General features: G+C 39.1%; 1 protein-coding gene across 1 annotated transcript in view; it reads left to right on the top strand.

Annotated features, from left to right (window-relative positions):
* CORIN (corin, serine peptidase) overlaps positions 1 to 27,707 on the top strand; it is a gene marked incomplete at its 5' end in the record, with an annotated part of 265,153 nt that overhangs the window by 29,558 nt on the left and 207,888 nt on the right. Inside the window, 2 exon segments of the mRNA XM_082837777.1 lie at positions 5,913 to 6,057; positions 17,845 to 18,045. Coding sequence (XP_082693903.1) covers positions 5,913 to 6,057; positions 17,845 to 18,045 — 346 coding nt within the window.

The raw sequence follows: 27,707 nt of genomic DNA, 5'->3' as shown, positions 1-27,707 counted from the left end.
CTATGAGGCTGGAGAGTTTTGCTTTGCAGAGGGTTGTATCCAGGTGTCCAAACAGTGCCTGACACACAGTGGTGCTCAATTATCTCTTCCTGAGATAGGGAACCATGGGAGATTACTAGATGTGGGGTTGGAGATTATTTATTTGGCCAGACATGTGGGGTTTGAGGTACTTTTGCAGCATCCACTGGGGAGATGTCAAATGGCCAGTTGGATACAAAGGTCTGGAGTGCAGAGGAAAACTCTGTGCTTGCTATTTAAAGATGTAAGTCAATTGATGCTATTTGTGTGGGTGGCATTGCCTGGAGAAAGCGGATGGGAGAAAAAAGTTTATAGAAAGAGAAGGAGTGACCAGTGAGGGAGCAGAAAGAGAAGTCAAAGGAAGAAAGTGCTTGAAGAAGATGGGAGTGGCTAACTGAGAATTTGATCTGTCAAATGAAACTGAGATGTCATTACAAGGATGATTGAAAAATATCATTTCAGTAGAGCAACGTGGAGGTCAATGGTGACCGTAGCAAAGGCTCTTTTGGTGCAGGGACAGAAGTGGATGCCAAACTGTAGTGGTCACAAGAGTAGGCGGTAAGTGAGGAAACTTGGGCAATAAATATTCAGAACTGTGAGATCATTTTGGATGAGAAAGAAGGAGAGAGATAGGACTGTGCCTGCAGTGGAATATAGGCTTGAGAAGGGATTTAAAAAATAACCAGGAGAGATCTTAACATAGTAAAAAGCTGACGGCAGTGATATAGGAGATAGAAGGAGGGGAAGAGAGGGGGAGAGGGGGAAAGAGAGGTAAATCGAGATCGGATATATGATTCAATGGAGAATTAAGATGGCAAATTCCTGAGAAGAGAGGAGGAGATGAAGTCTGTAGCAAATGTGGAAGGATTAGTCTTGAATAGGAAGAGTCTTAAATAGCATCTCTACAGGAGAGAAGGGTCCGTAAATGAGCAGGTGTGTGTGCTGAAATTTAGGTAGGTGAGGCAATTCCCATTTGATGGTTTTTATTCTCTCTGTAGGGTGGGAATAGGGCTGGATCCTCTTCTGAAAGTGAGGGCAGAAGAGTGGGAAAAGATAGTTTGAGGAGAGTAGAAAAGACTTTAAATTAGCAATCAAGTAGTCCTGTTGTGTGACTTTTTACAACCACATTCAACTGTCCAAGTGTAGATACAGAGAGAGGAGATTGTTGGATTCATCTCATGTTGGCTTTTACAAGATAGGTGAGAAGAAAATCCAGAGGGGTAAGGGGGTTCAGGACATCAGCAAGAGCATCACTGAAATAATGGTCCAAAGATTTTTAAAAAGATATATAGAGAAATGAAGAAAGGAGAGAGTTGATCAAGTGGGAGAAGATAAAGGGATCAATGGACAGTAGGTCCTGAAAGACTCAGAGAATGGCTGTCATGATGAATGGATAAAGAAGATGTGATACACACACACACACACACACACACACACACACACACACACACACACAAAATGGAATATTACTCGGCCATAAAAAAGAATGAAATAATGCCATTTGCAGCAACATGGATGGACCTAGAGATTATCATGCTAAGTGAAGTCAGACAAAGACAAATAGCATATGATATTGCTCATATGTGGGATCTAAAAAAATGATACAGATGAACTTATTTACAAAACAGAAATAGACTCACAGACATAGAAAACAAACGTATGATTACTAAAAGGGAAGGGGGAGAGAGATAAATTAGGAGTTTGGGATTACACACTACTATATACACACTACTATATATAAAATAGATAACCAACAAGGAGCTACCGTATAGCACTGGGAACTCTACTCAATATTCTATAATAGCCTATAATGGAAAAGAATCTGAAAAATAATATATATGTGTATATATGTGTGTGTGTGTGTGTGTATAACTGAGTCACTGTGCTGTACATCTGAACCTAATACAACATTGTAAACCAACTGTATATTTAAAAATGAGAGAGAGAATGGCTGTTGTGAAAATAAGTTGAATCACTAAGCCAGGAGGCAAGCACAATAAAGAATGTACAAGAGACAGATGAGAAGGTCTCCCAGTGGAACCAATGACTCAAGGAGATGTCCCAGTCAGGTAGATTGTATCCATATATGTTACATAAGCCAACACGACACCTTTAAAAATCAATGTAGTTCTTAAGACAAAAGAAATGAGTTTTCACCAACAGGATTAATAAAACATGAGAACCACATATTTGAAATATGTGCAGGTCAACAAGATGCATTGCTCCCTGCCTGCACCATGGAATGCTTGTGCCTGTGCTTAGCTTACGGTTTCAAGTATGTGGAGGGTAGATTCTGGAAGAGGGTACCTTCTGGAGAGAGGGTTGTTGAGTCCACTGAAATGAAGCTTAGGAATTGTCCTAGCAGTTTATCTCATCTGGCATTATTCACCCAACTGTAAAGTCTGAGAGTTGCATTATATTCAGAGGAACCTCAAAGGGCCTCTGAATAATGCAGCATTTATAGCAACAGTCTTAAGTGGCCATGAGTGCAAGAGAAAAGTTACGCACCTGAGGAAAGTGCTGAGATTTCTTCTAAGTATTTCTTAGTTCTGAATTTCTTGTAAGTATTTCTTCCTCTTCTTCCCTTCATAAAAGGAATCAATTTCCTAGTTATTGGAGAAAGCATTTGCACTAATCGTGAATATGGTTCCTGGAGGTCAAATACTTGATATACTTATATAAGATATTAAAATGAGCCTCTAGCACGTTCCCTACTGATTCTTCTCTTATGAATGCTAAATGAGATGTATTTGGACACAGGATTCCACATAGCACTGAGGCCGTTGTGCATCTGCCACCCAAGAAGATTATCACTATAATGCTCCTGTGACCACCCACCTTAACCAAGAAAGCTTTTCCATTGTTGTGGAAGCCAAAGAAAGTTCCTAACTCTTTACCTCTCTGGATGTATTTTACCACTCTTTTAAGCTGTAACAGGGCTTTTCAGGGATACTTTTCTCAGAATCATGGCTAGTTCAAGTGCTGGTTCCCTACAATGTCTTAACTGATCCTCCAGCAAGAAATCGTATTCCTATCTTTTGAATTCCTATAGATCTCATGGTGCTTATCATTTGCTACCTCGAAATGTAGTTATTTACATACATATCTTATCTCTCCTACAAGACTGTGAGCTTTGGAGGGACAGTTGGTCTTAAATCGTTATTATATCCATCACTATGCTTATTATAATTAGTAGGTGTTCAATAACTACTTGTTGAGTAAATGAAGTAAGTAAGTCAGTTCTACTACTGTTTCTGTTGAGCTGTAGTTCCACACTGGTTTTTTTAATTTATTTTTTTAAACTTTTTTTAGGGCTGTGTTTGATCTTGAAAGACCTCTTGGTTCCTGAACTACATCTGGGGCTCTGTTGGACTCCACACAGGTTCTGTGTGGTTTATCCTGGGTCGCCATTAGACCTGTGGTTTGGTCTATGGTCCTTACTTCCTTATCTATGTGTGGCCTTAAATTTATTTATTTTATTTACTTTTGGCTGCATTGGGTCCTCGTTGCTGCACGCAGGCTTTCTCGAGTTGTGGCGAGCAGTGCCTACTCTTCACTGCGGCACACGGGCTTCAGTAGTTGTGGCACTCGGGCTCAGTAGTTGTGGCTCACTGGCTTAGTTGCTCCACAGCACGTGGGATCTTCCCAGGCCAGGGCTCGAACCTGTGTCTCCTGCATTGGCAGGAGGATTCTTAACCACTGCTCCACCAGGGAAGCCCCACACTGGCTTTTTACAGGTAAATGTTATATCCAAGCCTCAAAGGGTACCACCCACCCAATGCTGGTGTTATAATCAATGTGCTATAGCAGATCTTATATTATATTGTATCAGTGTGTTAGATCACATTGGGTGAAATCTGAAACTGACCCTCATATACGGAAGGCAAGGAGAGACTGAAGAAAGAGGCAGATGACTCCAGATTGGTAGATGGCAGTTTTAATAAGCAAGGGAACTTACATGCAAGGTTTGTCTTGGACAGCTGCAAGGTGATTAGATCTCCATGTCTGCCAGAATCTTAAGAGTTTATATAGAAGACATAATGGGATGCAGTCATGTATACCATCCAGATGGTCTCAACAGCGCATTGCTCTCTCAAGGCTGTGTCCTTGAAAATGGCTTTGGCTGTGGGGACAGTGGGTGTAACATACATTCTAAGGACAGAAGAGGGGGTGAGGAGCCTCTGATAGCCTGACTCCAGCTCATGGTTCAACTGGTAGGTCACGTCCTTTCCATGACCTCCTCCTGCCACTTAATTGTAAATTAACTCTGAATCAACTCACGTTGGCTGGTCAATTAAACCAGGTTCAAAGGGAATGGGTCAGTAAAGACATTAATCTAGGAAATCAAGCCATTCTTAAGCTAACAGCATACGTTCTTTCAAATAATGTCTCCCACGGAGAATTCTTAAAATTACAGAGGGTGTCATCACATCAGTGTATGTAGTGAATACTGCTTGCAATATGTGTTAGTGAACCAGAACTCATTTTGATGTAGGAGGAATAAAGCAGAAATGGAGAATCACATATGCTTTGCAATTTCAGAAGAACTCATCAAAGTTGCCTTTTTATCCGTGGGAAATTATCAGGTACTGGTTATATACCAGAAAAGATCAAATGCAGGATCATCGGTTAGGACGACTTCTTGATTTTGATAAAGCTCTTTCTCAAAGGTCATTCAATTTAAAAAATTAGATTTTTCTTACAGAGGAAGAACCAACAAAACTTGGTAATGAATAGCATGGGGGGGTGATGGAAAAGTCCGGAGTCTCGAGGTTATAGGAATAGTGGAGTTTGTTTTAGCACAAATATGGAAGTCAGGAGAACTATGTTTGAAGGTAATGGATAAAGAAGGAGATTAGTTTGATTTTGGACATGTTGAGAAGAGATGATGCTATGTACTAGGCATCAGAAATATATGATCTAACTTGAAAGAAAGTTCAGGACTCAAGAGATTCAAGAGCTGGTACACCAAGGTTGTAGTTCAAGGTCTGAAACTGTCAGAGAGGGAAAGGCAAGGAGAGTCAGAAGTCCAAGAGAGAACCATGAGAAACATCTTCATTAATGGGATCAGAAGAGTTGCTCATAGTGACTCAAATCACTTTTAATTCCATCTCTGTTGAAAAAATTACTCCCCTAAGCCAGTTGCAATAAATGAATATCCAGACATTGTTTCTGGCAAGAGATTGACCTAAGCAAAATTTAAAGAATTTGAAGACAAGAACTTTGTCTTGTTGAACCAACTCTGTTGCATCTCATCATTCTCTCACAAATGGATGGGCTGCAGGGGCAGTGTGGACAGTGGAGGGCATCCTGTCAGTGGCCAACAGAACAGGCTCTTTTTCACTGTTCAACTTGCCACTAAATACATCGTCAGTAATATTCAATCTTGCTGAATTATTAATGGTTAAAAACTTATTTGATCTTGATTCATGCAGATTTGGGTTAGGACTAATGAGCAAAACAAGAATGAAGTCTGGATAATGCCCTGTCCACAACTACTCACCAGTATTTTATCACTGTATTAGGCACTCTTTGCTTAGAGTTCTAGGTCAAGGTGAGTTCTTGCCATGGTAAGAACAGCCCTTTGGAATAATACCAAATGAGCAGATACATTAAAAAAAAATCAAGATGGAATATCATTATAAGTTCATATACTCCTGAAAAACATTTCAGAAATAGATGATTTGCTCTTCCCTGAATGTGATTTGTAGTTATTTGTTCATTTATTAGTGTGATTTGGTGACTAACCTCATTTCATGCCCTAAAATACACGGAGGAAAATCTCTTAGGAATGCTGCTTCTCTAAATGGATAGCTGTACTCTAAAATGTCATACCATGTACTGAGTTGCTTTGTAATATTAAAACCATGTTTCATTTTCCTCTCCTACTTTAGGTCTTGGGAGCAGATGATGATACCATGGGTGATGGTTGCTCTCAGAAGCTGGCGACTGTGAATATTCTTCGTTTCCTATTGCTGGTCCTGATTCCATGTATCTGTGCTCTCATTGTCCTGCTGGTGATCCTGCTGTCCTTTGTTGGTAAGTGATGCCATTATTAAAGATAAATGAAGTCAAAATTAAAATTAGCATGATTTATAAGAGCTGTTTCTTTTTTTTTTTTTTTTTTTTTTTGCGGTACGCGGGCCTCTCGCTGCTGTGGCCTCTCCCATTGCGGAGCACAGGCTCCGGACTGCGCAGGCTCAGCAGCCATGGCTCACGGGCCCAACCGCTCCGTGGCATGTGGGATCCTCCCAGACCGGGGCGCGAACCCATGTCCCCTGCATCGGCAGGCGGACTCTCAACCACTGCACCACCAGGGAAGCCCAAGAGCTGTTTCTACTGCTCTGGGTGGTGGTTTACCATTGGAGGATCTTTCCCAGCGGGAAGAAATCTGATTGTATTTGCATTTTCAAAAGACAAAAGACCTGGATACACTATAGGGGACTGGAGGCATAAAGAAATGAAGGCAGGGAGACAATTTGGCGACTGGCGATTATCTAAGTAAAAGATGATAAGGGCTTAGATTAAAGCATTTGGTGCACTAAAATCAACGGAAATCAAGACAGATTGGATTTTGGCATGAGGGAGAAAGAGAAGTCAAGGTTGACTCTCCGATTTCTAGCTTGGGCAACCAGGTTGATTTTGCTGCCACCTGTTAACGTAGGAAGTAAAGGCGGAGGAGAGGGATGCAGGTAGATGGAGGGCAGGCTGGAAGTTCAGTTAGGACATGTTAAGTTGGAGAGACTTGTGGAACAACTAAATACAGTGGAATCCTAGTTTAAGTGCATTTATGGTGAGCAAATTCAGCAGTGCAAGCTGGGCCAAGAAATGGAGGACTGTAAGAGTCCAACACCTTACCTTCCTAAGGGGATTTCAAGGGAAATGGTGAGTCTGTGTGATTTCTGGCTTCTGTGCTGACTTTAGAATTTAACTCTCACCCCGCTGGAACTATGCAGAAGGGAAGCTGAGAAGGGAGCCTGAGTGCAGTTATGAATGTGGGAGTCTCAGTGGAAGCAGCGCGAGTAGATGAACTGTTAGGAGAAAGGGCACTGATTAAAAGCTGGGGGCATATGGGTTTCCCTGGTGGCGCAGTGGTTGAGAGTCCGCCTGCCGATGCGGGGGACACGGGTTCGTGCCCCGGTCTGGGAAGATCCCACATGCTGCGGAGCGGCTGGGCCCGTGAGCCATGGCCGCTGAGCCTGCGTGTCCGGAGCCTGTGCTCCGCAACGGGAGAGGCCACAACAGTGAGAGGCCCGCGTACCGCAAAAAAAAAAAAAGAAAATCTTTGGGCATAGCCCTGGAGGATGCTGGTGTTTAGGGGAGACAAGGAAAGAGGAAGCATCAAGAGATACCGGAAGTGGTGTTGGAGAAGAAGGAAAGGAACCGGGAAATGCTGGGTTCCACAGAAGCCAAAGGCAGAGAGATGGTCAGAGGTCACAGGGTGACAAGTAGGAAGAGGACAGAAAATACCTCGGCCCAGGAAGTCTGCAGGTTTTCTATTGGGGTTTTAATCGCCCTGCTCCACGTGGTGCCAGCTCTGGCCTGCTCTCGGGCTAAAGGCAGGACAAAACCCTGAAACTCGCCTCTGCCCCTCTCTTCTTCCAGGACTCGCCTCCCCTCCAGACTTGGCCTGCTTTTGTTTCCTTTCCAGTACCGTCGGGTCGTTGCTTTTTTGTGTTTTGTCCAGAGTTTATAGTTGTTATGTCTGGGAGGGTCTGTCTGGTAGACGCTCCCTCAGTCATAACCCTGTCTTTTTTTTTTTTTTTTTTTCGGTATGCGGGCCTCTCACTGTTGTGGCCTCTCCCGCTGCGGAGCACAGGCTCCGGATGCACAGGCTCAGCGGCCATGGCTCACGGGCCCAGCCGCTCCGCGGCATGTGGGATCTTCCCAGACCGGGACACGAACCCTGGTCCCCTGCATCGGCAGGCGAACTCTCAACCACTGCGCCACCAGGGAAGCCCCCCTGTCATTTTTAACAGTCTCATTCTCAGAACACTGTGTAGAATGACTCACACACTGTGAAGAATATTTCCTTTCAGTCTCAGGGTGGAATGCTAATATAAGTTTAAAACCCATCTTTAAGTGCTTCAGAGCTTAGAGGCCTCTGAGAAGAGGCAGGGTGCTATTAAAACAGTGCTTTAATGGGGTTTATTTGTTTATATACTAAATTTAAACGTTTTTATCACTTTATTGAAATTTAATTTACACACCATACAATTCACCCATTTAAAATGTGTAATTCAGTAATTTTTAATATATTCACAGGTAAGTTCAACCATCACCACAGTCAATTTTGGAACATTTTCATTACCTCAAGAAGAAACTCTATTCCCTTTTAGCTGTCACCCTCCCATCTTTCTGTCTCCCCTGTGCTCCACCCCGAAGCAACCACTAATGTACTTTGTGTCTCTATAGATTCCCCTATTCTGGACATTTCGTATGACCATATGTGGGTTTTGTGACTGACTTCTTTCACTCCACATAATATTTTCAAGGTTCATCCATGTTTTAGTATCTATCAGTACTTCATTCCTTATGGTGAAATAATACTCCATTGTACGGATTTACCACGTTAAAAAAATCCATTTATCAATTGATGGACATTTTAGTTGTTTCCATCTTTCGGCTATTACGAATAATGTTGCTCTGAACCTTCACGTTCAAGTTTTTGTGCGGACATATGTTTTCATTTATCTTGGGCTTATACCTAGGGGTAGATTTTTCTTGTATCACTTATATGAGATTAGGAAGTGAACCAATTTGTAACCATTTCTTAGTGCTATTTTGGCTTATATGTAGGTAACCTTTAGAAAGTGGGTGTTTTCCAGACAGTCTTCAAAAGCATTCTTTTCATAGGTTCTGCACCAGATGATTTGATATAGATATATTAAGTAATATCTGCCCAAATAAACATTTCCTGTTTTATAACTGAGATGTTTGTCGTTTTAATGAACGATAAAATCATTTTATACCTTTGTTTAAAAAACCTCGTTAGATTCTGCTTGCTTTTAAGAATGTTCTGTTTGGTTTGCGCTTAAAATCCGTGCTCTTTCAAAGTTTTGTAGTTATTTCTGGGTCTGTAAGGATTGCTAAGGGATGTTGGAATGCCACATAACAGGAACTCTAGCTTCAAAAGGCAAAGAGATAATAGTGAGAAGTTTATTGATTAGGAAGAGATAATAAAACCTTATGCTAATAAACACAGATGCACTACGTGTTTCTAATTTTGTCTCTTTGGGCTTCTGGCATGCGTAAAGTCAAGATGGCAGAGATTTCTGAAGATAAGAGAGTTGGACTTTCTGAATAATTATTTCAGCAGCAGGCTGTAGAAAAGAGCAATAGCAAATCGTTTCTCTCCTCAACCCCTTAAACTGAAGCTGGAGCTACAAAGGTTTCGTTTAGTTTAATTTAGTCTAGTTTGGACTCTAAAATGAAGATTCAGGGATTTGAAGGAAATTGAAGAGAAAAATGAAGAGTACGAAAGGTACAATATTGTACCTGGGTTTTTATTTTTCAGTTATAGTCTAATACTGAAGGGCCATGTGACCTAGAAGAAAGAATTTAAAGCTCCACGCTAGGAGGTCTGGGTTTAGCATCTTACTCTTCCATTTACTAGATGGGTGACTTTTGATCACATGATTTACCTTCTCTGTAAGATGGGGAATATAATTCTTATTCATTTCAGAGAATTGTTATGGAAGTAAAATGAAATATCTGTGAAAGTGTTTTTATTTATTTTAGTTTAAAAAAATTTTTTATTTTCTATTGGAGTATAGTTGATTAATAACATGTTAGTTTCAGGTGTATAGCAAAATAATTCAGTTATACATATACATTCTATTCTTTTTCAAATTCCTTTTCCATTTAAGTTAATACGAGTATTGAGCAGAATTCCCTGTGCTATACATAGGTCCTTGTTGGTTATCTTTTTTTTTTTTTTTTTTTTGGCTATGCCGCGTGGCATGTGGGATCTTAGTTTCCCGACCACGGATCGAACCCGCACTCCCTGCAGTGGAAACGTGAAGTCTTATCCACTGGACCACAGGGAAGTCCTGTTGGTTATCCATTTTAAATATAGCAGTGTGTACATGTCAATCCCAAACTTCCAATCTATCCCTTCCCCCCGGTAACCATAAGTTTGTTCTCTAAGTCTGTGAGTCTGTTTCTGCTTTGTAAATAAGTTCGTTTGTATCATTGTTTTTTAGATTCTGCATATAACGATATCATATTGTGAAAGTGTTTTTATAGGTGACAACATTCATTATGAGAGTAAAAAATTGGTTTTTGCTTATGAATATTATTACTAATATTAGATAACTTCTTAATAAATAGTTCTCTTACACTCAAAAATTAACCAGAAATGTCCTTATCTCATTTTAACTCTATCTGTAAGAACTAAAATCTGTGAACTATGACCCATCATCATAGTAATCCCATAATTTATAACCCCATAACCCTACAACCAAGCCATTGCCATAGTATAGTTTAATTGCTAATAAAGTAGCTAGGAAGAAGTAAAGTTGACCGACTGTTGGATTTGCAGTGTGATGCCAAGTTTCACTTGACTGTTAGGCTCAGGCCTGAGAGCCACTTTCAGAGACTCATTCCTCTCTTATAAGAGCTAAACTAGCAGTTTAATTCTTCCATCACATGTTGTGCTTCCATCACAGGACTGCAAGAGTCAGCTAGTACCATGGAATACTTGATCAGAGCTTGGACTGATATCTGCCTTAAATTATTTATAAATAATATAGAAACATTATATATGCAACACTTAAAGTAAAATTATGTTGACATGTTGAGCAACATTGAACAGACATAAAATAGTAGATATAATTTGATACTGTTTATTCCTTTATTGAATGCCTGTGAAATTCGAGGCAGTATCCTATGGGACTTGGGCACAGCCCTGAATCAGCCTATCCTCATGGGCTTCCTAGTTCAGTGAAGGAGGGACACCTAAAAATGACCACACAGTTGATTAGTTACCACAGAGGTAACTCCTATGCAGGAAGAGAGTTTCTTGGAGACAAGGTCTGACAGGGTCTGAACGTGGTCTGGGAAGCCTTCCCTGAGGGGGTGGTGCTTTAACCATGACCTTCACCATGAGAATTTTGGAGTGGGGGAGTGGCGTGATTGATCTGGTTGGGGATGTTAAAAGGTTTTTTTGACACCTGTCTAGAGAAAGGGTTGACGTGGGTAGAGAATGTGGCAGGGGAAAAAATAGAAAGTTATTTCAAGCATCTTATAAATGTGCTTTGGAGTATGGTCTGCACTGATTTTTTTTTTTTTTAAGCAGAGGTCTTCTTAGAAGCCCATATGATTTAAATTTATTTATTTATTTTTGGCTGTGTTGGGTCTTCGTTTCTGTGCGAGGGCTTTCTCTAGCTGCGGTGAGCGGGGGCCACTCTTCATCGTGGTGTGCGGGCTCTCACTCTCGCGGCCTCTCTTGTTGCGGAGCACAGGCTCCAGACGTCTGCACTGATTTTTGCAAACTATTGTTCATCTCAATTTCATTTCATCAAAGGTATGGTCCCCCCACATCTCATTAGAATGTTCTTAACTTTTTTTTCCCCAGCTGTTGAAGACTTGGTTTCAAAGTCTCGTCCACTCATCCACATCTAAAATAAATTTTGTTTTAGCCTTAAGCTTAAGAATGGCCTAAGGTTACTATTCCTAGTTTTCTTAATTCTATGTAAAGTCTATGTGGGACCTATTAATTTTTTATTTTTGTCACGCATTGAAGAAGAAAGAAATTATAGTGGTGGGGAGTATAGGAAGTATGGTAAAATTGTTTGTTTTTCTTGAACTCAAGAGAAATATTCCTCTATAAAAGTGACTTTCCTCTTCAAAAATGCTAGATGAGCTGGAGATCATTGAACTTAAATATAGGTTTTCTCTTACCGAATTTCTTAGCAGCTTGTGGCTTTTACAAGAATTTGGAATGATAAGAATCTTTACTTCCTAACTTATAGTGTTGTGTTTTGAATATCATTTTAAAATGGAAAACCTCCCAGATCCTGATTTCTTTTCACCAAAACCTTAAGATTTTCCATGCTCTTTTATGACCTGACTCCACGTTCCTTATTTAATTCTCCATATTCCTTTAATAATGCTGGTCTTCTGAGCAGATGCAAAAACATAGTTTTTTTTCGTTAATTCCTTAGGCTTGAGGCCTTCCTTAGGCCTTCTACAACTTTTATTTTTCATTCTCTATTATCTATTGTATCAGTCAGGGCAGGCTATGCTATGCTGTGTAACACAAATAATTCTAATATATTAGTGGCTTAACAACAACGAAGGTCAGTTTCTCATTTGCAACATGTGCTCTGCAAGATGGCAGGGAGGGCTATGCTTATTCAGGTCATTAAAGGACTACATTGATGGACCAGCCATCATCTTGAACCTTTGTGGTTATTGTGCCAGAAAGAAAGAAAGAGAGCCCTGGAGTAACTTCTATACTTTTTTTATACTTTTAAAAAAGTATATAATGCAGCATCACTAATTATAATCACAATGCCGTACGTTAGATCCCCAGAACTTACTCATCTTATAATCGGAAGTTCGTACCCTTTGACCAACATCAAAGATATCAAGAGACAGAATGAGGCAGAAGAACGTAACCCCAGCATGTGCCCTAGTAGAATGGGAGAGAATTGAAAATATTTGATGAATAACACTAACGCAACCACCCCATCTTGGTAAATATCTTCATTTACCCAGTAATTCAAACCGGAAACCTTGAAGGGACCTCTGACTCTTTCCATTATGTTCTTACAATTTTGCCTCTGAAAGCTCTCTCCCAAATGTTCCCTTTGTTCTCACTGCTTTTGCCTTGACTCAGTCCTTCCTTTCTCACTTGGACTGTTGCAATAGCCTTCTAACTGTCTGCTAGACTTAGCGCCTTTCAAGCATCACCCTGTTGCCAGAGTGATCATTATAACATTCTACCCCATTTAAGACTCTGCAAAATTTCTCTATCACAACAAGATCAATTCCAAACCTATGACAGGAATATCCTTCCCAGTCTGGTTTCTACTTCCTTTCAAACCTTTTCTCTTGCCAGTCCCCTGTGTGCCAGCCATGTTTAACTACCTGCTAGTCAGCTTTTGCATATTTTCCCCTTTGCTCTATCTAGAAAGTTCTCTGTTCCCTATTACTACAACTCCCTCTTCCCCACAAATTCTCTAGGCTCAAACCTAGAAAATCCCTAATCATCTTCTTCCCTAAGAAACCTTTCCTGACTTTCTCAAATGGAATGACAACTTCTTCTCTAATTATTGTCACCGGATTGTCCTATGCCTATCATTCTCAAAGCATTTGTATCATGGTCTGTAGTTTTAGGCTACATGCCTGTCTCCGCCAACTAATCTGTAAACGTCTCGATGATAAGAAACTCTTACTAAATTTTGTAATTTACTTTCAGCAGAGAGTAAATACATAGTTCCTGGCACATAGAAAATGCAAAGTAAATGTTACCACATGGCCAGAGATATAAAGATAAGGAATTAATTTCAAACTCATATCATAGGAAAATAAATTTTTTTAACATGCAGATGACGGTTGATTTTTTTTAACTTGTATACCTTGTCCAAAATGAGAAGGGTGTGTGGGTGTGTGTGTATGGGTGTGTGTCATGTCCCAACTCAATTCTTGGGTAAAGTTAAATAACTTCCGTAAGCTTTGGTTTCCTTCCCTCTGAAACTTCATAAAGAAGAGTTAATTATAGCATCTGTTTCATGGGATTGTTGGAAGGCTAACTCAATAAATGCCCATAGTAAGGATACTTAGTAAGGTGCCTGTGTTAGTTTCCTATTGCTGCTATAACAACTTGGTAGCTTAAAATAACACAAATATAGTACCTTAGAGTTATGGAGGTCAGAAGTCCAAAATTGGTCTCACTGGGCTAAAATTAAGGTGTCGGTAGTACTGTATTCCTTCTGGAGGCTCTAGGGGCCAGTCTGTTTTCTGCCTTTTCCAGCTTCTAGAGGCTTCCTGCGTTCCTTGGCTTGTGGCCCCTTGCCATCTTCAAAATGAGCAATGGCCCATTGAGTCTTTCTCACACTGCATAGCTCTGACACACACTCTCTCACCTCCCTCTTCTGCTTACAAGGATTCCATGACTACCGTGGGCTCACCTGAATAATCCAGGATAATTGCCCCATCTCAGATTCCCTAACTTACATCTGCAACATCCCTTTTGCCATGTAAGGTATGTAAAGTAACCTATTCACAGGTTCTGGGACTCGGGATGTGGACATCTCTGGGGGGAGCATTATTTTGCTGCCACAGTGCTCAATCCACTCATTGTAAATGATCAGTAATACTTGACTATTATTGTTGGAAATGCAGACTGTTTCTTAAACGTTTTTAAATAGAGCTATGTTATAGCTGAAACACTTTTGAGCCATACAGCCTTGGTGTAATGTGGCCTTCTATTAATAACTTAGCATGAAAGAGTCACAGTTATTTTACTCCAAAAGTGGGTTAAGTGATTCACTTTTGAAAATTACCTTAGCCATTTTATTATGCTGGGATGCACTTAGAGGAAAAGAAAATTGGCATTTATTTAAAAGTACCTTAGGACTTCCCTGGTGGCGCAGTGGTTAAGAATCTGCCTGCCGATGCAGAGGATACGGGTTCGAGCCCTGGTCCGGGAAGATCCCGCATGCTGCGGAACAAATAAGCCTGTGTACCACAACTACTGAGCCTGCGCTCTAGAGCCCGTGCTCCGCAACAAGAGAAGCCCCCGCAGTGAGAAGCCTGCGCGTTGAAACAAAGAGTAGCCTCCCGCTCACCGCAATTAAGAGAAAGCCCATGCGCAGCAACGAAGACCCAGTGCAGCCAAAAATAAAAATAAAATATAAAAGTACCTTAGTAGCCCTAAGGAAGACAATTTTACTTTCATTACTATTACTGCGTAGTAATGACTAACAGTTATTGAGAACTTACTGTATGCCAGGAACTGTTCCAAGTGTTTATGTATGTATTGACTAATTTGATCCTAATGGCCGGCCCAATAAGGGGAGGTACTTTGATTTTCCTTATTTTATGGCAGTTGAGAGTTTGCCCAAAGTTTCAGGGCTAGTAAGTAGTGATGGGATTTAAACCCAGGTGGTCAGGCTGTAGAATCTGTACTTTTAACCACAGCACTTTTAAAATAGGAATGTGGAAAAGGATGGGGCAACACTGAAAGAATGAACACTCTACTTTGGGCTGATATCTCTCAGCATTTTTGTAGCTCATCGTGATGTAGCTTAACAGTATTTAGTCTTACTGAATTCTGTCTTTTGTGCTTTTAAAAAATGCGTAATAGAGGACCAACTGTGAGCTGAGAGTTGGTTAGTTTCCAGAGATGCTTGAAAACAAATGGTCTAGTCAGTTTAGGCTTTTAAAGACAGGTCCTTTAGGCTTGTCGTCTTTGTCATTCTCTCAAAAATATAGTTTAGGGACATTAGCTGCAGCAACTACCGTATATCATGTGTCATCTTTCTATTCTGCCAACTTGCTTTGATATGGAGAGTTTAACAGCAAGGAAACTGCTTTTTTTTTTTAAGGAAGTTGTTTTTCAAGGCAGTGTTTCCTGAAAAAGTTGGTGTTTAAAGAATATTTTAGAGTAAACAAATATTATTAGCACTTTCACCCCTATGGTTAGGTGAAAAAGTTAAAGGAAAGATTATTACTAAGGCTAGTCATTACAAACAAAATGTTAAGAACAACTATTGAAATATTTCATACGATAAGGAACTCCCTTTAAGTGAATTACACAGGGATATAACTGAGGAGCTGGCATTTGCTCAAAGTGTGTTGATAGAGCTGGATGCTGACTTACAGGGTCAGTGTGATAAGTAAATTGATTTTATGGGTCTTATACATTCATTATAGCCATGTTAGTGGAAATAACACGTTATGTGCAAAATCTCTATGCCAAAATTAGCAAAGAAGAGAGCAACTAATAAGTGAAAAATAAAATTATATCTAATTAAATTTTTCTATATGAATAAAATACACATTATATAGAGAACAAATCTATCGCATACATTTATCTTGATCTAGGATCAATTCTAAATCATTTTGAAAATCATAAACAATTAAATGAAATCTTTCATTTCACCTACTGCATTTAATATTTATTCATACTCGCACAGTTTGGGGAGTGTGTTACCTGCACCACGTGGTCATGATTTAACTTCTACACTCCACCTTTTTACTTAGAATCCTGTTGACCTTAGTTAGCTAGAAAACAGCTGCTTTTCTATTTTGATCTGTAGTTCATGTTTTCCAAGTGTCAAGCACATGGAGAGAAATTTTTTCTGTAGACTGATATTAAACATTTTATTTATATTTCTTTTTTTTTTTTAATGGTCCATGGGCTGTTTGGAAAAGTGAGAGCCAAGTAGAACATTCACTGTAAATGCTTTTAGGAAAAAAAAAGTCTCCCTTGGGTATTTCTCTAATGGGTCAATATCACATTCATTTATTTTAGTGGCATACTCAACCAGAGTGCTATATTCTGGAAACACTCTGTTGTCTATTTTGACTGAGTTAAAAATACATGATCTCTTTCAAAGTTTTCAGATTTTCTGCCTAAAGCTAAAGCTAGGGGATTCCCAATAGTCTTAGGTTGGACTCTTTATTTTGTCCATGAATAAATACCTTGAGAAAGTGACCAGTTGATAATCTTAGTTTAATGCCTATTTCTTATAATCAAATTTATAGCTTCTGGTCGAAGATGAAGATAATATGGTTTCTTCTTTTAGTTTTGCTGGAATTGGAGTTTTACTTTTTTGGGGGGCGTTTCTACGAGTGTTGGGAGATATTTGAGCCCTATTATTTTTATTATCTGTTGTGTGTAGTTCACTGAAATTTAGTGCCAAGTGTGGAGAAATAGAAGGCCGCAGGTAAGCTGGCACTGTTGTCCTTTGTGGAAGGTAGAAAGATAGGGAGAGCTTGTGTCCTGGGTACTGAGGAGCCTAAAATGATGTGTGAAATTGAGACACTGAGAAAACAGGAAGGAAACACTGTAAGATTTGCCACATTTTATTTGTGGTGAGTCCCAGGTGAGGTAGAATTGCCCTAAATTCTTTGGGCACTAGGAAACCTGGATGGGAGACTCAATTTCTAAACCTTTAGCTCTTGAGAAGCAATAGCCACCTCACAGGGTTATGTGATCTACGACAGAAGAGAAACTACTGGTTGTCTCGAGAAGTGGGTGGTCTTGCTGGCCATCATTTTCTCTTTGCGTTTGCCTGGGAAAGCACCTCTAGAGTTTCCCTAATACGTTTTTTTAAAATAAATATTTCTAGACAATTCTCTAGCAGTCCAGTGGTTAGGACTCCGCACCCTTACTACAGGGGTTACGGGTTTGATCCCTGGTTGGGGAAACTAAGATCCTGCAAGCCATGCAGTGCAGCCAAAAATAATAAATAAAAATAAAATAAGGGGCTTCGCTGGTGGTGCAGTGGTTGGGAATCCGCCTGCCAATGCAGGGGGCACGGGTTCGAGCCCTGGTCCGGGAAGATCCCACATGCCACGGAGCAACTGGGCCCGTGAGCCACAACTACTGAGCCTGTGCTCTAGAGCCCGCGAGCCACAACTACTGAGCCTGCACGTCTGGAACCTGTGCTCCGCAACAAGAGAGGCCCTCACACCGCGATGAAGAGTGGACCCCGCTTGCCTGAGAGAAAGCCCTCACACAGAAACAAAGACCCAACTCAGCCAAAAATAAATAAATAAATTTATTAATTTAAAAAAAAAGTAAAATTAAAATAAAGTAAAATAAATACTTCTAGTAATGTTTTAAAATATCTTTGTTTGGTCTTTCAGGAACATTAAAAAAAGCCTATTTTAAATCAAACGGGAGTGAACCTTTGGTCACTGATGGTGAAGTCCGTGTGTATGATGTTATTCTTCCAAGTACAACTCATAACGAGAGCACCGGGACATCTACTGCCAATCCCACCCAACACATTCCAGCCTGGACTATGGAGGCTTCTCTCCCAGGGGACCAAAATCACAGGAGCACAAGTAAGTCTGGAGGTACTAAACAGCTGGGCCCTTTAATGTCTGTGGAACCCACAGGTAGATTTTTAAGTGTGCTGATGCTCTTAATCACAATCACTTACTGGTCACACAGGAAAAGCTCTGCTCCCTTATCTAGCAAGCATGTGCCCTGTTACTAAACATGAAATGCCCTCAGCTCAGCCATCCAGATAGGGACTGGAGTAAGAAATAAAAAGGTACCAATGCCATTCAGTGTTTCTGAGACATAAAAATTTATGCTGCTTGCCTCAGTATGACAGTGTTGATTTTACGGTGGTTCTGTTTTTTAAGTTACTTATTTTGAGATGGTTAAATTAATAAGTAAACTAAGTTACTTATTTTGTTATTGGTGCCTTGTGGCAGGTATCCTAATTCTGTGGTTCTTCGAGGTAATTTCGCTGTAAGCATCTTTGCCTTAGACATCTTTGCTGTAAGCATTTCTGCCTCATAATTAATTGGTTGTAAGGCAGTTTTACCATGAAAGATATAAAATGAAAGAGGGACATTTAAAAAGACATAATGAAATGTGAGAAATGAATAACAATTAAAAAGACATTGCTAAATACAAAATTTTTGAATATGTTTAAAATGTGTGTAGATTCATGGTGACACTGCACAAATAACTGAGTTTATTTTGTGAGTTGTACCTTGTCTTCCAAGTCTTCTGTTTATAGTATTTTTATACACTTGTTTTTGCTTGTTGATTTGTCTCCTCATTCAGCATTGCACTTTATCTTTTTTGCTAAAATTTGTTCCTTTGTTAAGAGAGGTATCAGTTTCCAAATACCAGGATGCATATTTGTAACTGAGTTCTGTATTGCGCTGTGAAAGCCTTCTCCACTGGTGTTTGTTCCTCGCATACTGTCACATGTCCGTTGATAGACTTTCCAAAGTTCTATGGGAAATGTAGGTTCAGCTCTGCACCTCTGGGGCCCTCAGCCTCTTTCTCCTCCAGTGCAGTGTTTCAAGATAAGAAAGCAAATTGTCTTCTGTCAGCTCAATAAAGCCATCAATAACGTCTCTAACTGGAAGAAATGATAACACATTTCAACCCGTTGAAACCAAACTGTCAACCAGGTGGCTTACTTTCATTGCAAAATTGCCTTACAGTCAATTAGTTATGTGGTGAAAATGTTTGCAGTGAGATGCTTACAGCGAGAAGTGAGAAGACCAGGCACGCAGTTCTGTAATCGAATGCCAAGGGATTTGACAGGAGCGATCCCTTCATTTGCTGTCGAGGTGTCTGTGTGTTCTTTCTCATTTCCTGGTTTTATTGGCTATGCAATTTATTTTACTTGTTGGTGACTGACAAATAATCACACCTTGAGGAAAATGGCATGGCCAAAACTTCTGTTTGAGGACACATGGAGATATTTGTCAGTTATTCCAGAAAAAGTGCTTGCAGAGAGAGAGAGAAGACAGAAAGGGTGGAGATGGGTCCAGTTAGATGGCAACAGATGATATGCTCCGGAATGTGACTCTATCCCTCAATACCCCTCCAATTTTTTTAGTAAAGTTACTAACCTTCCAGAATGCTAGTGGGAGTGGATTAGTGTGGAAAGTTACCTAGTCAGTGCTGATAAATCATAATCAGAGCACAGTCACTGTTAAGAGCTTTCTCTGCAGTTGTCTTGAGTCTTACTTTCTACTTCCTAAAACAAGGTTATGTGATTGAAAATTACCCAAAACCCATTCATCCGTGATCACTTTCTTGTTTGTTTCTCCCTCCTTCCTGAAAACCTCCAAAGGGAAATCACATCTTAGGTCTAGGACAGAATATTTATTTTCATTCTGAGCCAGGAAGGGAAGGATTAAGCTGACTCTTAAGCTATCATAGTATGTTTGCTAGTATCTGAAGAAACGCAGGATTATTCTATCTCTCTAGCCCCAAAGAGTCAGAATGTTTGGCTTCCGTTGTTTCATGGAGCACTGATAGATATTAACTGTTTCTTATGCTTAAGAGTTCACTAGCGATTTATACGGATTCATATTCATTACCTGACGGTAATACTACAAACCCAAATTATGCTAAGTAAAATTTGTTTTCCTCAAGAGTTTAATTTTGAAGTTTTTAATATTTCAGTCATGTCTTAAGCACTTCATTATTCTTTTTATTTTTTTACATCTTTATTGGAGTATAATTGCTTTACAATGGTATGTTAGTTTCTGCTTTATAACAAGCACTTCATTATTCTTAGGGCAGTGTTTTTCAACAAAAGGGCAGAAGTAATTTAAGCAAAAACTCAGTCCAATTAATGTGGTTGCAATTACAGCAATTGTTATTTTCTTTTACAAGGTGGATTTGTCTCTATTTTGAAAGTTCTGTCATTTGTTAAGATTCAAATAGAGGTGACAAACACATACCCTGAAGAGTAAAGAAACATATGGTCCTTGCTGCTCAGTTTGGAAGTTTGATGGGAGTCTGTTTGACTCATTTTCTCTTCCTATGGGTGGAACATTGCTTGAGAATATGAACGTAATTTGACATGTAAAGGAAACCCAGGTGAAATTAGAATGATTAAATGTAGAAAGGTCAAAACCTTTGAAAATGTGTCATTCTGTCTTGTTAATGTACTTGACAGTTAGCCTTGGGCTTTACTGTCTCACCACATAGACCCTCAATAGACTGTCTATAATAACTAAAATTATTTATTGTTAGGGATTTGATAGTTTTTCATACACTTCAGTAATACTGCTAGTCTGTGAGTATAGAGCTTTTGATAGTTTTCAGGGCAAGTTTGAATATTTTGTTTGTGGTCCTTATTATTTTTTTTTAAATTTTATTGAAGTATAGTTGATTTACAGTGCAGTGTTAATTTCTTCTGTACAGCGAAGTGATTCAGTTGTACATATATATATATTCTTTTTCATATTCTTTTCCATTATGGTTTATCACAGGATATTGAATATAGTTCCCTGTGCTACACAGTAAGACCTTGTTGTTTATGTCTCTGTGGCCCTTATAATTAGCTGACAAGGTATGCAGGACAGGTATACAGACCATTTTTCAACGTATGAAATTGAGGCTTAGGGAAATTAAGTTGATGTATCCGGTGTCAGTTATTTACTAATTGGTAGCCATGGAATTAGGATTCAGGTCTTGGGACTCCTAGACCAGCGTTCTTTCAAGTATTTCATGCTTCCCTATTTAATTTCATTGCTTTCTTTTCAGTAGCAGGAGCATTTCTGAGCAAATTTTAAGCTCCAGGAGAGTAATGTATTTTGTTTACTGCTTTATAGCCAGTGCTCAACAAAATATTTGTTGAATGAATAGATAAATGAACTACAGTCATTTCAAAAATTTAATATCTGACCTCTTTTTTATTGGTGATGCCAAATCACACTTCTCACGTGATATTTATTTAACCAATTTTACTTAAAGTATAATTTAATGCTTATTTCTCTACTAACACCTAGCAGAGAATTTACTTTTATTCCTTTTTAAAAAAAATATTATTCTCTAATTAAAGTGTCATTCTAAATTTCTGGCATATGTAAAAGCTTTTTGAGTCCACTCTAGTCCAAAACTACAGTGGCGAGACATTCTGTCCTTCTCAATATCCTGGGTAGAAAATGAAGGGGAGAACTCCTGGCAAAAAGTACCAGGAAATAGCCTTTCCTTAAGACGCTTCCTTTTGGGGGTCCTTAATATCATGCCAAAACACAGAATACTGCAGTTTGTAAAGTCTTAGCCAGATGCCTCCTAGGTTACACTGTGTGGCAGAGCTTTGTAAATGTGAAATAGGCTTTATGTGACATCTGTTACATCTGGAGTTTCATTAGTTACATTTTGAAAACCAGTTGTAATATGGAAAGGAAAAAGGCCCATAGCTAGCTTTCATGCTGTATCCCAGTAAGGGATTTTCCTAGGTTGCATTCTGTGTTTAGATTTTTATTTTCATCTTTTCTTCTTATATATTTTATAAATATTTAAGCATAAATTGAATTTTAAGGAGAGGGAAAAACTCTTTGACCAACCAAGAGCTTTTGGGTTAAAAATAATATGGCACAAAATAAAATAGCCTAGAAACTCTAATCAGGAATTAAAGTGACATGAGAGTGGGCTAATGTGCTGAAAGCATAAAGTGTTTTGTTCTCTCATTGTGCTCTTTGATGACCAGCTCCTAAATCTTCTAAATCAGATGAAAACACATCATACCTCTCATTCACTTACAGAAAGCTTTTTGAGGTATAATCCACGTACCATTAAATTTGACCTCTAATACATATAATTCAATATTTTTAAAATGTATTCACAGAGTTGTGCAACTATCACCACTATCTAATTTTAGAACATTTTCATCACTGCAAAAAGAAATGCTGTATCCATTATTCCTCATTTCCCCTCTCCCTCAGCCTGTGTCCAAAACTAATCTACTTTCAGTCTCTATAGATTTGCCTGTTCTGAACATTTCATATAAAGGGCATCATACAATAAATGTGTGGCTTTTGTGACTGGCTTTTCATATTTTTCTTGGATATAGGCACAGCCCTGGCCTTCTAGTATCCCAGGGAATATGTCAGAGCTTTTCAAAGGCCTCTTCAGACATCTCATTCCCTAGTTCTTCCTTTTAAGTGTTTTGGTCAGCCTCTTATTTACAACAGGTATCCTTGCCTCAGGTAACTGTGATGTTAAACAATTGCCACAGATTGTTTTCCACACGTACCCTGGGGATAGAACTTTTTGCAAAGAGAAAGCTCTGAGATCAAGACAAGTACTGAGAATGGATCCTTTCCGGGGAGCTTCTAGACAAGTTGAATGGTGATAATTCTCTGGGGGTGGCTTTTTGGGGAGCTTCAGACCCGTTCTTCCCCCTAGGTTGCTGGTTTTTATAGATACCATGGTTGCAAGCTCATTGGTTTTCAAGGCTCCTGTAGAACTGAGGAGAGGGTGATGGGAATATGGCAAGTTAAAATGTTACAAAGTGGGACTTCCCTGCTGGCGCAGTGGTTAAGAATCTGCCTGCCAATGCAGGGAACACGGGTTCTATCCCTGGTCCAGGAAGATCCCACATGCTGTGGAGCAGCTAAGCCCCGTGTGCCACAACTACTGAGCCTTCACTCTAGAGCCCGCGAGCCACAGCTGCTGAGCCCGTGTGCCGCAGCTACTGAAGCCTGCGTGCCTAGAGCCTGTGCTCCGCAACAAGAGAAGCCACAGCAATGAGAAGCCCACGCACCGCAACGAAGGGTAGCCCCCGCTCACCACAACTAGAGAAAGCCCGCGCGCAGCAACGAAGACCCAACGCAGCCAATAAAAAACAAAAATGAAAACAAAAAATGCTACAAAGCTCATAGTTCTCACTGTGATTCAGCCATTTTTCTTGAACAAATGTTCCTCTGCTGCAAGCCTTTGGTTAAATTCCAAAGTTCTGAAAAATCTGATTTTGATATTTTTTTCCCAGTGTTTTTACTGTTTCTGTGGAGGAACAGATTTTTGGAGGGTCTTACCGTGCCATTCTGGAAGTATTTCCTACCCCTCGATCAGTTTTACCTTCCTTATCTACTCTACTGCTTCTTTTTCATTTCCTCCAACTTTGGGAATTGGTTTTTCTTCTTTCTGTAATGAATAAATATGATCATATTATATATATTATTTTAAAACGGAAGACTTTATCTCCTTTTTTTTTTGCATAAATCACTTCAATTCTTCTTCCTTTTGCATCATATTACCTTATTTCTGCCCACAGTTAGCCCATCTTAACAACCTGGTGTGTATGATTTTACAGTTTTCTCCATGCTCATAAATTATATATAAACATATATATACAAACTTGTATACAGAATGACATACACATAGAGGTGTTTGTGTTTTTCAAAAAATGAGATCACATTTATTACGTACAGTTTTCTACATAATGTTTTTCTCACTCAAGAACACTTCATGTAAATATCTCTAAGACAATGATTTAGCTCTAATTCATTATTACAGTGATTAAATAGCATTCCATACTCTCATTATACCATAATTTATTTCAAACACTCTTCTAACAATTCTTCACCTTGTATTTATTTTTTTTCCTCAATGAACTATACAGTCCCTGAAGATAAAATGACTTGGATTGACAGTGAAACTGTCTAAATAGCAGTGATTTATTACCACTGATAACTCTGTACCAAAATGCCCTGAACACATACTCCGAATTTGCTGCATGTAGAAAGCTTGTATACCAATCAGAAACCTTAAGATTATTCTTTCTTCCTAGTTTTCTGCTTTTAACACAGTATTTCTATTAGCTTGTAAGTGAGTTCTGCGAGAATACGAAGCTAAGAGGATCAGAGCAAGTCCTGAAGTTTTACTTGGGTTACTATTTATCAGGAAACTATCCAAGGATGCAATATGGGGAGAGGGGCTCTAACTGGACATCTGAAATCAGATGAAGTCCCTTCTCCTTTTTCCCTGACATTTTCTAATCCTGTCCAGAGTGGAATCCTGGATGTCTTAATTATATTCTTCTTAAGTCAGTTATGCTGTTCTCAGATTCATGTACCCACCTCTCTACATACTGACTGCAGATTATTGTGCGGTTTGGAGGGGGAATCTGTGCTTATATGTGTGAATGACATCATTCCTCTGTTGTTTTTTGGACAGTATTTCTTCATCTGGGGGCTGAGGGACCTCAGATTTTTTCTGGGGGACCCAAGAATTCTTTATAAGAACTTCTTAAATGTATGCTTTCATTTCAATGGTAATAAAAAATAATGCACACCTACTCTTGATAACCTGGATAACCATCTTATAACAAGTACTGAGATAAAATTTTGGTGACTGTATTTGTGTTTCTATTTTTGATAAAGTTGCTGCTAAGCTGTATTTCTTAGACATTTGCTAGCCATCGAGAAGGGAACAGAGGCAGATTTGGTAGTCTTCTCAATTGCAGAACTAAAGTATGTACTGGCATGTTGTACAAAGGATGCCTTTGTGGCAGTTAAAATAGAGAAAAACAGACTTACTCAGCGGGGATACATGGTAGCATAAGCTTCCTAAATACAGGAGAACTTGTGCTTCAGGAGTTAGCACCATATTCATGGTGTCTTAGCAGAACACTGTTAATATTAATTCATTAATGTAATTAATTTAAATCTTATTAGTTTTGTAGTTTCATTTATGTTTAATTTATACATATTGATTTCATTGTGTGTTAGACCTATAGGTATAAAGGGGTTTGTGTTTAATTTTATGTATACCTGCATAATTTCTTCCTGTGAAAAAGCCTGTACGATTGATTCTTCAACTTGTGAAATACTGCTTTAGGGTACCTGAGTTCTAGCTGTTTTTGTCACATCCTCAGGAAAAACAGTGATGCTCTATAGCAGAGCTTCTTAGCTTTTTTGAGCCAAGTACTGCTTTGACAAACTGGTAAAGCTTATAGGTGCCTTCTCAGAATAACGTTTTGGTGCTTAAAACACATTGCACAGAATCAGAAAGGCAATTTTATTAAAATCTAGTTATCAAAATATTGGAAATATAAATTCATGATATAGTAATACATGTATTTATTTATTAACATATTAAATAATGATATCAGCCTAGGTCAATACCTGTAATTTTATAATATGGATGAGCATACATAATATTTTGAAATGTCTGTAATAACTCTGTTGATATGAAAATAGCTATGATTTCTAAATAGTTTTTCTGATTGTTGCCTACATTGCTAAGCATTTAAGTATGCTAAATTTCAACTGGAGGTTAATGGAAATAGAGATGCTATTTTTCTCCCATCCAATCTAATTTCTTCATAGACAGCAATTTTCTTTTTTTTTTTTTTTGCTGTACGCGGGCCTCTCACTGTTGTGGTGTCTCCCGTTGCGGAGCACAGGCTCCGGACGCGCAGGCTCAGCGGCCATGGCTCACGGGCCCAGCCGCTCCGCGGCATGTGGGATCTTCCCGGACCGGGGCACAAACCCGTGTTCCCTGCATCGGCAGGCGGACTCTCAACCGCTGCGCCACCAGGGAAGCCCAGCAATTTTCTTTTAATTGAAGTATAGTTGATTTACAATATTGTGTTAGTTTCAGGTATACAGCAAAGTGATTTGGTTATATATACATATATATATGCATATATATATTATTTTAAATTCTTTTCCACTATAATTTATTATAAGATATTGAATATAGTTCCTTGTGCTATACAGTAAATTCTTGTTGTTTATCTATTTTATGTATGGTAGTGTGCATCTGTTAATCCTATACTCCCAATTTATCCCCCCCACCTCTTCTCCTTTGGTAACCATAAGCTTCTTTTCTATGTCTGTGAGTCTGTTTTGTAATTAAGTTCATTTGTACTATGTTTTAGACTCCAGATATAAGTGATATCATATACTGTTGTCTTTCTCTGACTTACTTCACTTAGTATGATAATCTCTAAGTCCATCCATGTTGCTGCAAATGACATTATTTCATTCTTTTTCATGTCTGAGTAATATTCCATTGTATGTATATGTATATACATATATACTTATAGATATGTATATATACACACATATATATATACACCACATCTTCTTTATTCACTCATCTGTAAATGGACACTTAGGTTGCTTCCGTATCTTGGCTATTGTAGATAATGCTGCTATGAACATTGGGGTGCATATATCTTTTTGAATTAGAGCGTTCATCTTTTCTGGATATATGCCCAGGAGTGGGATTGACAGCAAAAATTTTATGTATAAGCCCATTGAGGTCTTTGGATTATAATTAAGGACACGTGCTTTAGAGGAAACGGGTGGGTTTTTTTTTTTCTTTTGTTTTCTTTTTGTAACTGGGAGAGTCTGAGGACTGCCTAAACTACTTCATTAGGAATTTACTGTAGTCATGACCCTGGACACCATCCCTTATGTGCTCTGCTGGCCACCAGTGTTAGACTCCAAGGTTCAAGTATAGTTGGTTGCCCTCTCTATATGCTAAATCATATTCTTTCGGCTTAAAGAACAGTTATGAGATTCAGACGCGGGCTCTGGCTAATATCAATATCTAAGCAAGAACAAGTGAAGCATTTAAATAATTGTTGCCTGCTTATCTGGTTGGCATGGTAGCATTCTAATAAGGATCTGCATAATTCTTGGGAGAGGGAGAAAGGAAATTTGAATGTAGGTATGGAGTCTCTCTTTTTTCCTCCCCACTCTCCTTTTCTTCTTCCTCATTGCATCTGTAGATGACTCTGTCCCTGGGATGTATGACTCTGTCCCTGGGATGTCTTGGGTTCCTCCCAGAGAGAGCGAACTCAATCATTTGCAGAGCTAGGCTTTTGAAAGGGATAATGGAGCAGTACCTGGTTTGCTCTCCTTTAGCTTCAGTCCCATTCCTCCCATTGCAAAGATTTTTGGGCAAGACTTCCAGACCCCTTCTCCAAAATGAATCCTGCAGTAAACCCCAGGTGACATCTTCCCCCAAAGGTAATGTGCCTATAATACATTATTATAGCAAACAAGAGTCAGAGTTAAATTGTCACATCAAAAAGGTTTTTGGCTCAAAACTTTCTTCTCCAGATTCATTATCACAGGTTCCTCTTGAGGAAGAACAGCCCCATACACTTGATCCATGTACAGAAAAAAAAGAAAAAAAAAAAAACGGTAGCAGATAACAGCATTGCAGAAACAGTCCTGATCAAATTCAAGGACAAAAATGATCTTTTTTAAAACAAATT

Source organism: Leucopleurus acutus (assembly GCF_964270905.1).
Source record: "Leucopleurus acutus genome assembly, chromosome: 4".
NCBI lineage: Eukaryota > Metazoa > Chordata > Mammalia > Artiodactyla > Delphinidae > Leucopleurus > Leucopleurus acutus.
The sequence above is the reverse complement of the archived record's forward strand: the minus strand, read 5'-3'. Positions and strand labels throughout refer to the sequence as shown.